Genomic DNA, 13168 nt, shown 5'->3' with positions numbered 1-13168 from the left:
GAATACAACGAGAAATCGTTTTTCAAACTAAAAATAGAGCTACTATCGCACCGCGAACTGATTCTTAATCTTTCCCGTTCGCGTGTCGCAAAGCATTCGCTCGTCTCTTCGATGCTTCGCGTCCAATCTCCGCCGCGCAAAATCAACCGCTTTCGGATTCGCCTTCATCTCCGCCAACTCGTCCACTTTCGAGCGAATCACGACATCAAATCCATCTCTGGTCGTAAACTTCGCGCTTTCCCGTCCCATCGCTTCCTCTCGCATCCTTTCCCGTTTCATTTGCTTCTTCCGTTTCTTCCTTTGCGACTTGGTATCGTGAAAGTCTTTCAGGTATTTTTCTTTCAACTGGTTCTCGCTCGCGGCGACGGCATCGACGATATCGTCGTCCAAAGTGAACGCGTCCGGATCTTCTTCCGCTCCTTCTTCCTCCTCCTCCTCCTCCTCTCGTTCGTTCTCTTTTCCTTCCTCTTCCTCCTCTGCTTTCCTCTTCTCTTCCTTCTCTCGTTTCCTCTTCGCCGCCGCCTCCGTTCGCGCTTTCGCTTTTTCCACTCGCTTCTCTTTTTCTCTCTCCTTCGCGAGTTGTTGCGTCTCCCTCGCTCGTTTCTTCAGGAGTTGCTCCTCTCTCGTTTCTTTCTCCGCGACGGCGCGAGTGACTTCTTCCGGTGGCGCGTCGTCCGAGTCCGAGTCTTCCGAGTCGACATCATCATCACCTTTGTCCTCGTCCTCGTCCTCGGGATTGATGATGGGAGGACGACTTTGATCACGTTTTCCCCCCGCACCACGAGTTTTATTCGCAGCGCTCGAGCGAGTGACGCGCGAAGCACTAGAAGCGGCGGGCATATTCTTCTCGCGCGAAGTCTTCCCCTTTTCTTTCGCTCTCTTTCTGCCGGCCGTTGTTGTCGTTGTTGTGTTGTTCTCGAAAACCGCTTTTTCAACGACGAGATTCTCCCGAGAGACGAACGTTTTTCTCCCAAAACCGCAATTAAAAAACGAGAGACTACACGCTTTAATCATGCCGAGAATCACGTGCACGGGCACTCCGCAACAGCGAGGGTGCGGCACGGTGTTAGTGCACCCACCGTCGGCGCAGTTCGTGCGATGCGCGGTGTGTTCCGCGATTACCGCGTGCGCTGCTGCATCATCATCGTCAGCATCGGGAGGCAACCCCCTCTCGTCGTCCTCGTCGAACGCTGGGGGTGGTTTTGTTCGAAACAACCGAGGAGGAGGCGCGAACGCGCGAGAAATGGCCGCCATCCACTGTCAGGGGTGCACGGTTCGATTGATGTTCCATCTTGGCGCGACGCAAGTGCAGTGCGCGTTGTGTCACACCATAAATAGAGTCGCCTCAAACAACAACAACGGGAACGGTGGTGGTGGGCACGTTGAAAGGCAGGACGTTTCGCACTGTCGCTGTCGCGGGTGCGGGGTGACGCTGATGTACACGAGAGGCGCGACGAGCGTGAGTTGCGGGGCGTGTCACGTGGTGACGAATACAGCTGGTATAGCCGCGGAAGGAGGAGGAGTGAATAGCACGGCGAGTAAGAGTAGCGTGGGAGAAGAGGAGAGAGAGTTGGTGGTGGTGGAGAACCCGCCGGTGAAGTTGCGAGACGGAAGAGTCGTGCCGAACGTGAGCGTGGCGGTGGAGATTCATAACGTTAACGATACAAAGTAGTAGAGCATTGTTGTATATAAAAGCGCTACGGTGTATATTATAATTACTATTTTACAACATTCATATTTGATGATATGGTACAAAGCTCCTTCCGCGTTTATTTATTTTTACTTATCCGTCGAGTTCGCGAAGCTTGAAGCCGATGTTTATGTATTGCAACTCCAACGTTTTCAAGTTCGACGGCATGTCGTCGTACCCGGGTTCTCTTCCGAAACGAATGTGGAAGTTTATTCTCCATAACTTCAATATTCTCGCCAATCGAATGTGTCGATTCACGTGCTTGCCTAAATACGATTCGTACGCCTCGTCGCCGTGGACCTGCCTCAACGCTTTCCCGAGCTTCCCGACCATCGGGCCTCTCCGCGTTCTCATAAACTCGAACACTTTCGGGTTATTCGTGAACGGATCGTCTAACAACGTACCTCTAAATTCCTCGGAGACACGTTTGCCTCGTCTCGCGTTGTATTGCGCTTTTTCGAAATCAATCGGCGACGTTTGACCTTGTCTTCCGATGGTACACAACCAGTTCCTCGCCGCTTCGCGAGCGTCCGCTTCGGACACCGATCCGTATTCGCCGCTCTCGTCGTCGTCGTTTACGTCGTCCTCTGCGGCACCGTACGTCCAGTTATACCCGTGTTTTTCCCTATACGACGCGTACGGTTTCTGTTGTTGCTGCTGGAAATCGTTCGTTGCGGTCGATCGAACCCGATAGGCTCTTTGCGTTTTGCGGTTGTTGTTCTCGTTGTTGTTGGTGGTGGTATTCGTATGATTATTCGTATTCTTATTAGTACCGCTACTTTTACTCGTCGCGCGGACGATGATGCTGCGAGTATTCTTCGAGACCTCCTGATGAGAAAGAGAGAGAGTAAGAGGATGAAAGACAGCAAAAGTCAGTTCCATCGTTCCAAAGAGAGAGAGAGACAGAAAACGAGAGAGAGAGAAAACGAGAGAGAAGAATGACGTTGCACGAAACCGTATACGAACGTAACGAAACGCTCAATCCTACCTCCTTCTTCGTCTTCTTCTTTCGTTGCAACGAAGAAAAACACGAGACGCACAGAGACGCCTTTTCGGTCGTCGTCGTTCTCATCATCTCGTCGAACAACGGCGCGTTTTTGTCTCTCGCTCTCTCAGAGTAAGTAATAAGTCGTTTTGATATATTCTTTTTCTTTATTGTGCGGAGATGCCCGAAAGAACAAAAGGAAAATGCCCAAAAGAACAGCGCGATGGTGGACACACGAAAGGATGGATTTTGATTTTGATCGACGAGCGTTGTGTTCTCGTGCGTCTGTGCCGCAGACCCATTTCCCGCCAAAAGAAAGAGAGAAGAGGCAAAATTTAAAAAATTTCAAAAAACCAAACACCTCTCTGAAAAGAGACACTCCTCGTCAAAATCTCTCTCTGCAAAACGACAGTAACACACGCGCATAAAACAACAACAACAAGAACACAACGACGAAGAGGAAGAAGTTTTGAGCGAGCGAGAACAGTTATTCTGGTTTTCTTTCGAAGGGAAGAGAAGAGAAGACGGATTTGTTGTTTATTTTTTTTGTAAGATTTTACGACGAAAATCATGTCGACGCGAGGAAGTCTCCGAAATCGTCGCGCGAGATCTAACGTCGTCGAGGAAGAGAAGAAGACGCTGGATTTGAAACGAACGCGATCGAGAAGTCGAGGAGGACCACACTCGTCGAAGAAAAAGGAAGAGGCGGAGGAAACAGAGGAGGAAGAATCGACGAAGAAAGAACGAGGAAAACAACAACCGCAAAAGTCGATTTTGAAGACGAGGAATAAAAACGCCTCGAGCGGTGGCGCGAAGAAGAAGAAGGAGGAGGAGGAAGAAGATGATGAAGAAGAAGACGACGAGGAAGAAGAGGAAGAGGAAGAAGAGAAAGAGATCCCGCCGGTGGTGGTGAAAGAGAAGGACGAGGAGGAAGACGCGGAAAAGCAGTTACCGCTCGTCGTCGCGGCGACGCCGCAACAGCAAGCCGAGGGCGGCGCGGACGAGATGGAGGAAGAAGAAGAAGAAGAAGAGGAAGAAGAACAAGGCTTGTTCGAATGGCTCGCGAAGAAAGAAAAGTTGCCGGAGGAGAAAGCGAATCGATTAGCCGCGGAGTGGACGACGCGGTACCAAGAAGATCAGGCGTCTGCGGCGGCGGAAATGTATACTTTGTTGACGAAAGCGAGCGGCTGCAAGGCGAAAATTTACAAGCCAGAGTTGATGAACTCGGAGTGCGCGATTATTATGAAGAGAATCGAGGATGAATTGAGACAAGGTAACGTGAACCCGGTCGATCCAATGGCGGGGAAAGGGAAATTATACAGGAACTTTAAGGACGATTTGGGTTTGTTCATGCGCGCGGTGGTGAGAGAAACGATCGATTCGAGAGACTTGTTTGACGATACCATGTTTGAAATGTTTCGGGAGATTTTTCAGACGTGTTCAAACTCAACCGCACGAGTGATGAGAGTAGTCGCAACGGGGATGGGGCTGAACGTTATTTCCGGATTGGTGAACGCGTGCTTGTCGCAATCAAAGCAAGCGGCGTTAAAGCAAAGACAGTTGGATAACGCGTTGGCGTCGAAACGAAAAGAAGCCAAGGTAGAGGCGGAGGCGATTAAGAAAACCATGGACCAGTGCTCGAAGAATACCGAGGCCTGCGCGGGAATGATTAAAGAGATGTTCAACGGTGTTTTTACGGGACGATTTCGCGATTACGACCCTCAAATTCGCGCAGGTTGCATGGCGGCTGTGTCGAACTGGATGTTGGAGTACCCGTTCATGTTTTTGACGGATTTTTACTTGAAATATTTAGGGTGGTCCATGAACGACAAATCGTCACTGGTGCGATTGGAGGTTTTGAAAGGTTTGCGACGTTTGTACGCAGACGGGACGAAGGCGTCGATTATGGATGGCTTTACGAATAGATTTAGTGCGCGCATTAAAGAGCTTTTATTCGACGCTGATCCTATGGTGACGTGCGAAGCGATTTTCGTCGTATCGCAGTTGCGCGAGTACGAGACTTACGACGCAGATACGATGAACGAAGTGTTGCACTTGCTGACGGAAGAAAACGAAAGCGTTCGGGTTACTGCGGCGAAAGTGTTACCAAAAATGTTACCGTCGTTGTTGGAGCAGTACAATAAAACTCGCACGAGCGCTTACGGCAAAAAGAAGAAACCAGCGGCGAAGAAAAAAGCGAAAGCGGCGAAGAAGCCGAAAAGGAAAGCGAACAAAAAAATACGAAACGAGGACGACGAGAACAGCACGGAAGACGAAGAAGAAGACGAGGGGGAGAAAAGAGGCAATTTGTTTGGCGATGACGAAGACAACGACGAGATGGAAGACGAAGATTTCGATACGAGCTTGGGTGTCGGCGAACTCACGGCTTCCGAGACGCTGGAAAGCGTTTTGGAGTTGGTGAAAATTTTGTCAAACACGACGCACGCGAAGCATCTTGCAGTGGACGACGCTTTAGAAACGCACTCGAAAATCATCGACGCCGTTTGGGATGAAATGCCTCTGTTTCACTCGTTTGAATTCTTGGCCATGAAGTTGAGCGACGAAGAGTTTTGCAGCGACATCGCGGACGCCGCCGCGCTCGCAAACTTGACGCTCCGAGCAGTGAAGAAATCGCAAATGGAAAATATCATCGCCGATGCGTTGGCGAAATCGAATGTACCGACGCCAGCAAAGATGAGCATGACCAAACGCGACAGAGAAACGTGCGATCAAAGCAGAGAAAAAATCACGCTCGCGTTCACCACGCATCTCCCGACGTTGTTGGAGAAATATTCCGTCGAAGACGAAGTCTTGGCGCCGCTGTTGGAAATCATCCCTTACATGAAGCTTGAACACTACCCGTTGCGACAACGAGACGGCGAGTATCAAGCTTTGTTAGAAACCGTGAAGAACATCTTATTCAAACGCGTGGATTCGAAGGTTTTAAATAGTGCAGCGAAAGCGATCGCATTTTGCGCCAACGACGGCTACGAAGGCACGAGAAGCGGTGCGGTCAAAGTTTTCGATTCCATCGCCAAACATCTCGGCGAGAAGCTTTCGCAGTTAGCAAAGAGCGCAATTGTAAACAGAACTGTGAATGTCGACGAAGACGAAGATGAAGACGATGAGTTCATCGTCAGCGAAGATAATGGCGACGGTTTCATTTTGAAATGCGCGCTGTTGCGCGTCACGGCGCTTCTCAAGTACGCGAGATTATCTAAGCTCGAAGGCGAAGCGGTTTTTGAAGCGATGGCGACACTTTTGGACGAAGTTTCACGCAACGTCCTCAGAGATGGCGAAAAGAAACTTTCGAAAGAGGTTCGAGTCGGTCCAGTTTCCGCGGTGTTACTCGCAGAGGGGGTGATGTACGAGATGGTTTGGCGCGGGATCGACTTGTCCGAATCTGAAAGTGAGCGCGTGACGGATGACGACATCCTCTCTTTTCAAAACACGCGCGACAAATCTTTGACGAGCTTGATTCGTCTAGCTGAAAATGTGGACAAACTCTTTGGGAAGTATGGCGCAAAAGTCGTCGCCGATACCAGACGTAACTGCACAGCTGCCGTTGCCGATGCCGTCTTGTATCTCAAGATGGCTGGGAAGATGTCCATTTCGTTACCGCCGAACATGATGACGGCGGCGTGGCGTGCGGCGGATAAAATCATGACGCCGGAAGACGAGAATTTAGATGCCGACGTCAACGCGGCGAAAATTGGATACCAGTTAGCTCTAGTAGACGCCAAGTGCGGCGATCACTCGAGCGGAAGCATAGCCGCGCCGGCGTTCATTTCGAACTTTGCCATCGGCGGGGACCACTTGGATGCCGCCATCAAAGGTTTTATGACAGAGTTACGTCGCGATAGTCAGAAAAACCTCGCAAGAACAATCTTCATGGCACTAGCGGATGCTTACCAGGTGGTATCAAACGCGATGAAAGATAAGGACGCAGACGAAGACATCGCACAAAGAGCGATTGACTTTTTGCGCGACCTCGCGACGCGCATCGCGAGTATCTTCTCCCCGTCCGTGCAAAGAGACCGCTTGGTCGTGCGTGTGATGACTGCAGATTGCGTGAACTACGCGTTAGTACCGTTGAAGCCTGAACGATTTGCCTTTTTAGAATACGCGGTGTCGGCGTTCATTCCGAAAATTTCACAAGTCGACGCGAAGAACGTCTTGGAGGCGTGCGAAAAGCAGTTAGAGCACGTCGACGAATCCGACAAACGCTCGTTGAGCTTTAAAGAGTTCATCGAAGTCGTACGTGTGCGATCGCTGGGTAAAAGTGCGGCAAAAGTTGAACGAGAGAGAAAGGCTGCGGCTAGAAAAGCTGCCAAAGAAGATGAAACGGAAACTTCGTTCGAGGAAGAGGACGAAATCGAGACGGACTCGGAGCTCGCCGGCGCGACTCCCGGATCGAACAAAACGCGCAAGACGAACGCGAATTCCACGCCTGGCTCGGAGAAGAAACGAACCTTAGAAACGGAGAAAGACTTTGCAAAGATCGTCGAAAACGAGGAGAGCAAAGAAGAAACGATCACCACTACCGCGGATGAAGGTGAAGCGGTAGACGCGGACATGGAAGACGTCGTCCCGGTGCAAAAGCCTTCGCGTCGCGGTCGCAGATAATTTGTTATACAATAGAGAGACGAAAGGTAAGAAAGAGAGAAAGAGAGACACACATACACACATGTAATTACTACTAAACACTGAATTATATATATATATATATATTAATAATAAACTTACAGGTAACACAAACAAGCGCATTAGCATCGCCCGAGCGGCTTCAATTCTCTCGCAAGTCGTCTTCTTGTTTCGTTCTTCGCTCTCAACGCAACCGCCTCCTCTGTGGTCACGTCGTCGTCAAACCCGAGCACTGGTGCGGCATCAATTGCCCTCTCAATTGTCCCCGGTGGCGCTCTCGTTCTTTGATTATCAATCTCGTTCGTCAACCTCGCCAACTTCTCCAACGCTTTCTGCAACCTCTCCTTCGCCACCGGCATGGCGGCCAAAGACTTTTCCAGCTTCTTCTTCGTCTCTTTCAGCTCTTCTTCCGAGATGTTCGCCGCGGCTAAAATGTTCTTGTTGTTTTCCTCGTCCTCTTTTCCTTCCTCGTTCTCTTCGTTGTTGTTGTTGTTCTTCTTCGCCTCGATTTCCACGCGTTCGTCTTTCAATCTATTCTCCAAGTTTTGCAACACTCTCGCCGGTCCAGTCAAGCGCTGCTCTCCAACCTTCTCGGTCAACTCCGCGACTTCGTTTTCCAACTCGTCCAACTCTGGATCACACGTTAACTCTTTCAACCGTTTTTCCTCTTTCACTCTTAAATCTTCTTCGTCTTCTTGCACATCCTCTTCTTCTTCGTCGTCGTCGTCCGCGCGCGGTTCTCTCCCAGACACCAGAACGTTTTTGCTCAGCGTTTCCGTCACGGATTCGCACATTCGAATCAATTGAAAGGACATCATGTTTTGTTGAATCTGGTCGGTATACGTCGCCTTCGCTTCTAAGGCTTTATCCGTCGCCGCGTCCGCGAGGAACTCTTCGATCTTTTTCAGCTCTGACGGGGATTTTAACCGGACTTTCACCATCTTCTTCTTCTTCTTCTTCGTTTATTACTTCTTTCCGATTCTTATTTAATAAGGGGGAGAATTTGAAAATAATGTAACCCCTCTCCTCTGTTTTTGAATTTCTCTCTCTGTGTTTTCTCTCTCTCTCTCTCTCTGTGTTTTCTCTTCTCTTCAAAAACAAAAAGTGGTCTCGTTTATTTGGGACGGTGTTGCTCGTAGTCTCGCGAAAAGATGGTGCTCTCTATCAAACGCCGCCAAAAGGTCTCTTTTTACGCGTGAACGCGCGTTAAAATTATTAAGACGAAAACGCGTGCCGAGAGCAGAGACGGAAAAAATTCGAAGAAGAGAAATTTGAACGAAAACACGAAAAAAAAAATGTTTTTACGAAAAAACATCCGCTTCTTTCTCTCGAAACCCGTGAGAGTCATTCCAGGCCGCGAATTTACGTACTTCTTCTCGGAAAAAGCGTTCGCGTATACACGAGTAGTGACGTTTTAATATATCTTTATTTTACACGCATCCACGCGCGCGCGCGTTTTCTTACACACACACATATCTAAAGTTGAAACCAACATGTTGAGCGCGACGAGTGCGACGACCTCGTTAAGTAGCTGCCTTCGAGGCTACTCCTTGAAACAACAACAACAACAACAACAACAGCGCTCGTCGTCTTCCGCGGAGTCGTCGTCGTCGAGAAGGTCGTCGACGTCCGTGATGATGAGAAGCAGCAGCAGCGAGAAGAAATCATCGTGTACGTCCTCGTCGTCTGAAGATGTCGGTCGCACGGCTTTATTGGCCACCATCGCGTCTTCTCCCATCGTGTTGTCCGCGCAAGACGCGTTCGCGAAAGGTGGCGAGTTCGGTTTACTCGAAGGCCGCACCGCGGCGTTGGTGCACCCGTTTTTCCTGGGCATCATGTACGCCACCAGCTTATACGCCGGGTATTTAGGCTTGCAGTGGAGAAAAGTTCGCACGGTTGGCGAAGAGATTCAAGAGTTGAAAAAGGCCTCGCCTGTCGGCGCGGACGCGGAAACGGCGAACCCGAACCAATCGAAAATCGACGAGCTGACCAAAGAACGCAAAGAGTTAGTCGCTGGGAACTATAAAGAGAAACACTTCAACGCCGGCTCGCTCTTGTTGGCGTTCGGGACGTGCTTAGCCATCGAAGGCGGGATGAACACGTACATTCGCGTCGGGAAGTTATTCCCTGGGCCGCACTTGTACGCTGGCATGGGAATTGTGGCGTTGTGGGCCGCCGCCGCTGGTTTAGTGCCGGAGATGCAGAGAGGGAACGACAAGGCGAGAAGCGCGCACATCGCGTTGAACGCCGTCAACGTCGCGTTGTTCACGTGGCAGATTCCGACGGGTTTGGAAATCGTCGGGAAGGTGTTTCAGTTTACCAAGTGGCCGTAAAAAAATAAGTATGCGAGTAATGCGATGATGCAAAGAGATAATATATGTTCTTCTTTTTAATCGTGCTCATTCTTTCAATGCTATAAATTGTGTTCAATACGCTCGCTTCGTTTTTCGTTTACTAAATATTCTCCTCCTCTTTTAAGCATTCGATGGCGTCACTTTTTTGTGGCTTCTTCCAACGTCATCATCATGCTTCGACGCTCCTCTACGAGGAAACTCTTCTTTCGGCGCTTGGCCTCTTTGCATCACGCGCAGACGACTCCCACCACCGCGTGTTCTTCTTCTTCGTGTTTTTCAAGCTCGCTAGAGCAGCATGAGCAGCAGAGAAGTGTCGGGGGAAAAAACATCGTCAGACGTCACTGGAAGACCCCCAAAGACGATGATGACGATGTTTTCTTTACCTTTCCGCCTACAAAAGGGAGGAGGTTTTTGAGCAACAACGCGTTCGAGGACGATGCGCTGGAAAAGAGAGGAAGTTTTTTTACGAGAGACGACGCGGACCCTCACGTGCAGAGACGATGGAAATCCACGAAAGCGTCGTCGTCGTCGTCTTCGTCTGCAAAGGAAGGGAAATCGAATTCGAAGCGTTTTTATACCTCTTCGAGCAAAAGTCAAAATCAAAACCAACACTCTTCTCGGTTCACGTCGAAACCGAAATCGTTAGCGATACCGTTCGAGTCTACCTCGGAGGTGTTTGAGGTGCCGGAGAAGCGGTCCACGAGTCTTCCGTGGTACACGCGCATCATGTTGAAAGTAGGCGGGTACGATAGTTCGGAAAGCGTGCAGAATCGAGCGTCGCAGCGGTTGTTTAAAGCGGTGGTAGAGAGATGCGACGAGGCGAAATTTTACGAGATATTGGGATTAGAGCACTCGTTTCGAACGGAGCACGCGATGTTTGTGTTGCACGTGTGGTTAGTTTTAGCTCGATTACGACGCGAAGGGGATTCCGGGAAGGCGATTTCGCAAATGTTTTACGACACGTTTCAAGAGGAGGTGGAGAAAAGAGTCCATCGCGAAGGCGTAAAAGTGAGAGTTCGTTCGACTTTGAAAGAGTTGGAGCAGTCTTTTTACGGGTCCGCGTTGGCGTATGATAAGGCGTTGAGCAGCGGGAACGACGATTTTATGAAATCGTTGAGGAGGAACGTTTTTATGAACGAAGGGGACGAGAAGAACGCGAAGGCTTTGGAGAGGTATTGCAGAAGGGAAATGGCTTGTTTGCATATTACCGAGACGGAAGCGGTGGTAAGTGGGAGAGTGCGATTTTCAAGCATCGATTGATGGTTTTTGATTGCATGGTAGTGTCGAACAAAAAAGCAACGCGGCGTTTTGATACGACTCAATCACGTGGTTTGTTTCAAAATTATTATAAACTTATCGCAAAATTCAATATAGAACAATATTTATTAATATAGTAGTAACAAAAGTGTCTCTCTAGCCTTCCCGTTCTCTTTTTAATCGCTCTTGTGACGCTTGTTACCGCCACCACCACCGCCGCCTCGTCCGCGGTTACCTCTTCCTCGGCCGCCGCCTCGGCCGCCGCCTCGATGATCTCTTTTGTTCCCGTTACGGTCTTGTCGATCGCGATCTCTCGCGCGTCTGTCGATGGCTTCCCAGTACGACTTCTCCTCGTCGCCCCCAACGAGCTCGATCGCGCACGCGTCGCCTTCCACTTCAATCGCGTTGCCGCCTTGTATGGATTCGATGATTTTCGCCGCTACTTTTTCGTCTTCGAATCTCAAAAAACCAGACTTTTCGCCTTGTTTGAAATCGACAAACTTGATTTTACCGTACGATTCAAACGCACTTTTAATGCCCTCGCGAAACTTGACGAAATCGTTCCACTCCATGTTTGCTTTTTCGCCCAAAGTGATTCTCGCAATCATCCCGGGCGTGTACACAACCTCTTTCTCTTCGCGCGGCTCGCCGTTGTTTTCTTTGTTCTCTCGTCGTCCTCCTCCTCTGTCGTCATCGTCGTCTCTGCTACGTTTGCTACCGTTGTTGTGATTATAGTTATCGTGACGACGATCGCCCATCACGACTTCCCTTTCCGCTCTTTTCCTCTCCTCGTCCAACTTTGCGTACTTCTCCGGATTGGCCGCTCTGTCCGCCTCCTCCTTCGCTTTCTGTTCCGCCTTCAACGCCTTCTCCTCCTTCTTCTTCTCCAAATACTCCTTCTTAAACATCAACGTCAACTCCGCGCCTTCGTACACCAACGTGTTGGACATTCCAGACACCTTTTTCGCGCTCTCCTCCGATGAAAACTCGACGAAAATGCTCCCTTTGAAATCTTTCGACGCGATGTGTCTTCGTAATCTCACCGACAACACTCTCTCGTCGCACTCCTTCTCGAAGAAATCCGTCAACGACTCAATCGTCGCCGTCATCGGAAAAGGGTTCGCATACAACGACCTCTTCTCCACATCTCGATCGATTTCCTCTTTCGGCCTTAAATCCTCCTTCCTTCTCACTCTCGGATCCGGACTCGTCTCCTCGGCGACTTGCAAACTCACCGATTTCTCCTTCAACAGTTTCGCCACGGCCTCGACAACCTCGGGGTTATTCGAGCCGCCGGAATCGTTCAAAATATCGCGCATGCGTTGAAATTTCAAAATCAATTTCAAATCCACGTACGCGTCCGGGTCTCGTTCCACTGTCTCGCGTAAAAACTTATCCCTGGGTAAGTTTGAATCCGAAAAGTAAAACTCCAATTGCCGGAGTAATTTCCTCTCCAATTTTTCGTCGAACGGGACGAAATCCTTCCGAAATTGTTTTCGGTCGCTCGGCCATCTCTCTTCCTCTTCCTTTTGTTGTTCTTCTTTTTGCGCGTCGTCGTCGACAGCAGCAGCTCCAAAAGCTTCCTCGTCGTCGTTTTTATCTGACATTATTATTCGTATTACACGAGAGTGTGGTGTATATTTCGTGGTTCGTTTCAGCGCTGATGCATTTGTGGCGGCGGATGTGCTCGCGATCTCTTTTTTTTCTTTTTTTTTCTTTTGGGCAGTCGAGAGAAAATTTTTCTCTTTCTTGTTTTTTTTTGGTTCGCCTCTCTTTGTTTTCCTCACTCTCGTACCAAAAAAAGAATTTACTATAGAGGCTTGAATTGAAATTAGTAGTAAAAAGAAATCATCATCATGCCTCCGCGGCGAAGCGCGCGAGGAGGAGGAGGAGGAGGAGGAGAGAAAAGCGCGAGCCCGCAGGAACCACCCCAAGGCGTGGTGGCTCTGAGAAGAGGACGGTCGAAAAGCGCGAGCGTGGAACCACCGGGAGAAGAGGAGAAGAAGAAAAATGCACCACCAAATTCATCTTCTGCGGCGAAGAAGATGATGATCAAAAGCAATGACGAGAAAAAGACGACGACTTCTTCACCCTCTGCAAAGGCGAAGAGTACGAATACGAATAAGAAGAAAGTCGCCGCCGGGGGCGCGCAGAAACAGCCAAAAACGAAAGCGACGATGGACACCACCGTCGTGGACGAAACGAATCGATTGAAGAGAGAGACGGCTTTTTTGTGCC

The 13168-nt window shown here is 49.7% G+C and overlaps 9 protein-coding genes across 9 annotated transcripts in view; 5 read left to right on the top strand and 4 right to left on the bottom strand.

Moving 5' to 3' along the window:
- Positions 1–42: 42 nt before the first annotated feature.
- Bathy01g03120 (unknown protein) lies at positions 43–840 on the bottom strand (the record flags this gene model as incomplete). Its single annotated transcript, XM_007515149.1, has 1 exon — positions 43–840. The coding sequence occupies one exon, from the start codon at positions 838–840 to the stop codon at positions 43–45; it is 798 nt and encodes a 265-aa protein (XP_007515211.1).
- Positions 841–1012: 172 nt separating this feature from the next.
- Bathy01g03110 (zinc finger protein (LSD1)) lies at positions 1013–1672 on the top strand (the record flags this gene model as incomplete). The annotated part of the gene is made up of 1 exon (XM_007515310.1): positions 1013–1672. The coding sequence occupies one exon, from the start codon at positions 1013–1015 to the stop codon at positions 1670–1672; it is 660 nt and encodes a 219-aa protein (XP_007515372.1).
- Positions 1673–1783: 111 nt separating this feature from the next.
- Bathy01g03100 (predicted protein) lies at positions 1784–2572 on the bottom strand (the record flags this gene model as incomplete). The annotated part of the gene is made up of 1 exon (XM_007515765.1): positions 1784–2572. One exon carries the CDS (start codon positions 2570–2572, stop codon positions 1784–1786), a length of 789 nt encoding a protein of 262 aa, XP_007515827.1.
- A 673-nt stretch (positions 2573–3245) lies between these two features.
- On the top strand, positions 3246–7301 carry Bathy01g03090 (predicted protein; the record flags this gene model as incomplete). Its single annotated transcript, XM_007515152.1, has 1 exon — positions 3246–7301. One exon carries the CDS (start codon positions 3246–3248, stop codon positions 7299–7301), a length of 4056 nt encoding a protein of 1351 aa, XP_007515214.1.
- A 140-nt stretch (positions 7302–7441) lies between these two features.
- Positions 7442–8260, bottom strand: Bathy01g03080 (unnamed protein product; the record flags this gene model as incomplete). The annotated part of the gene is made up of 1 exon (XM_007515563.1): positions 7442–8260. One exon carries the CDS (start codon positions 8258–8260, stop codon positions 7442–7444), a length of 819 nt encoding a protein of 272 aa, XP_007515625.1.
- A 552-nt stretch (positions 8261–8812) lies between these two features.
- Positions 8813–9652, top strand: Bathy01g03070 (predicted protein; the record flags this gene model as incomplete). Its single annotated transcript, XM_007515325.1, has 1 exon — positions 8813–9652. One exon carries the CDS (start codon positions 8813–8815, stop codon positions 9650–9652), a length of 840 nt encoding a protein of 279 aa, XP_007515387.1.
- Positions 9653–9844: 192 nt separating this feature from the next.
- Bathy01g03060 (predicted protein) lies at positions 9845–10933 on the top strand (the record flags this gene model as incomplete). Its single annotated transcript, XM_007515347.1, has 1 exon — positions 9845–10933. The coding sequence occupies one exon, from the start codon at positions 9845–9847 to the stop codon at positions 10931–10933; it is 1089 nt and encodes a 362-aa protein (XP_007515409.1).
- Positions 10934–11106: 173 nt separating this feature from the next.
- Bathy01g03050 (predicted protein) lies at positions 11107–12537 on the bottom strand (the record flags this gene model as incomplete). Its single annotated transcript, XM_007515180.1, has 1 exon — positions 11107–12537. One exon carries the CDS (start codon positions 12535–12537, stop codon positions 11107–11109), a length of 1431 nt encoding a protein of 476 aa, XP_007515242.1.
- A 570-nt stretch (positions 12538–13107) lies between these two features.
- The window catches only part of Bathy01g03040 (predicted protein), a gene marked incomplete at both ends in the record, with an annotated part of 1170 nt that continues 1109 nt past the window's right edge, over positions 13108–13168 (top strand). The window contains one exon of the mRNA XM_007515568.1: positions 13108–13168. This exon is cut by the window's right edge and continues 1109 nt beyond it. Coding sequence (XP_007515630.1) covers positions 13108–13168 — 61 coding nt within the window.

Source organism: Bathycoccus prasinos (genome assembly GCF_002220235.1).
Source record: "Bathycoccus prasinos genomic : Chromosome_1".
Taxonomy (NCBI): domain Eukaryota; kingdom Viridiplantae; phylum Chlorophyta; class Mamiellophyceae; order Mamiellales; family Bathycoccaceae; genus Bathycoccus; species Bathycoccus prasinos.
This window is presented reverse-complemented; position numbering and strand designations above follow the sequence as displayed.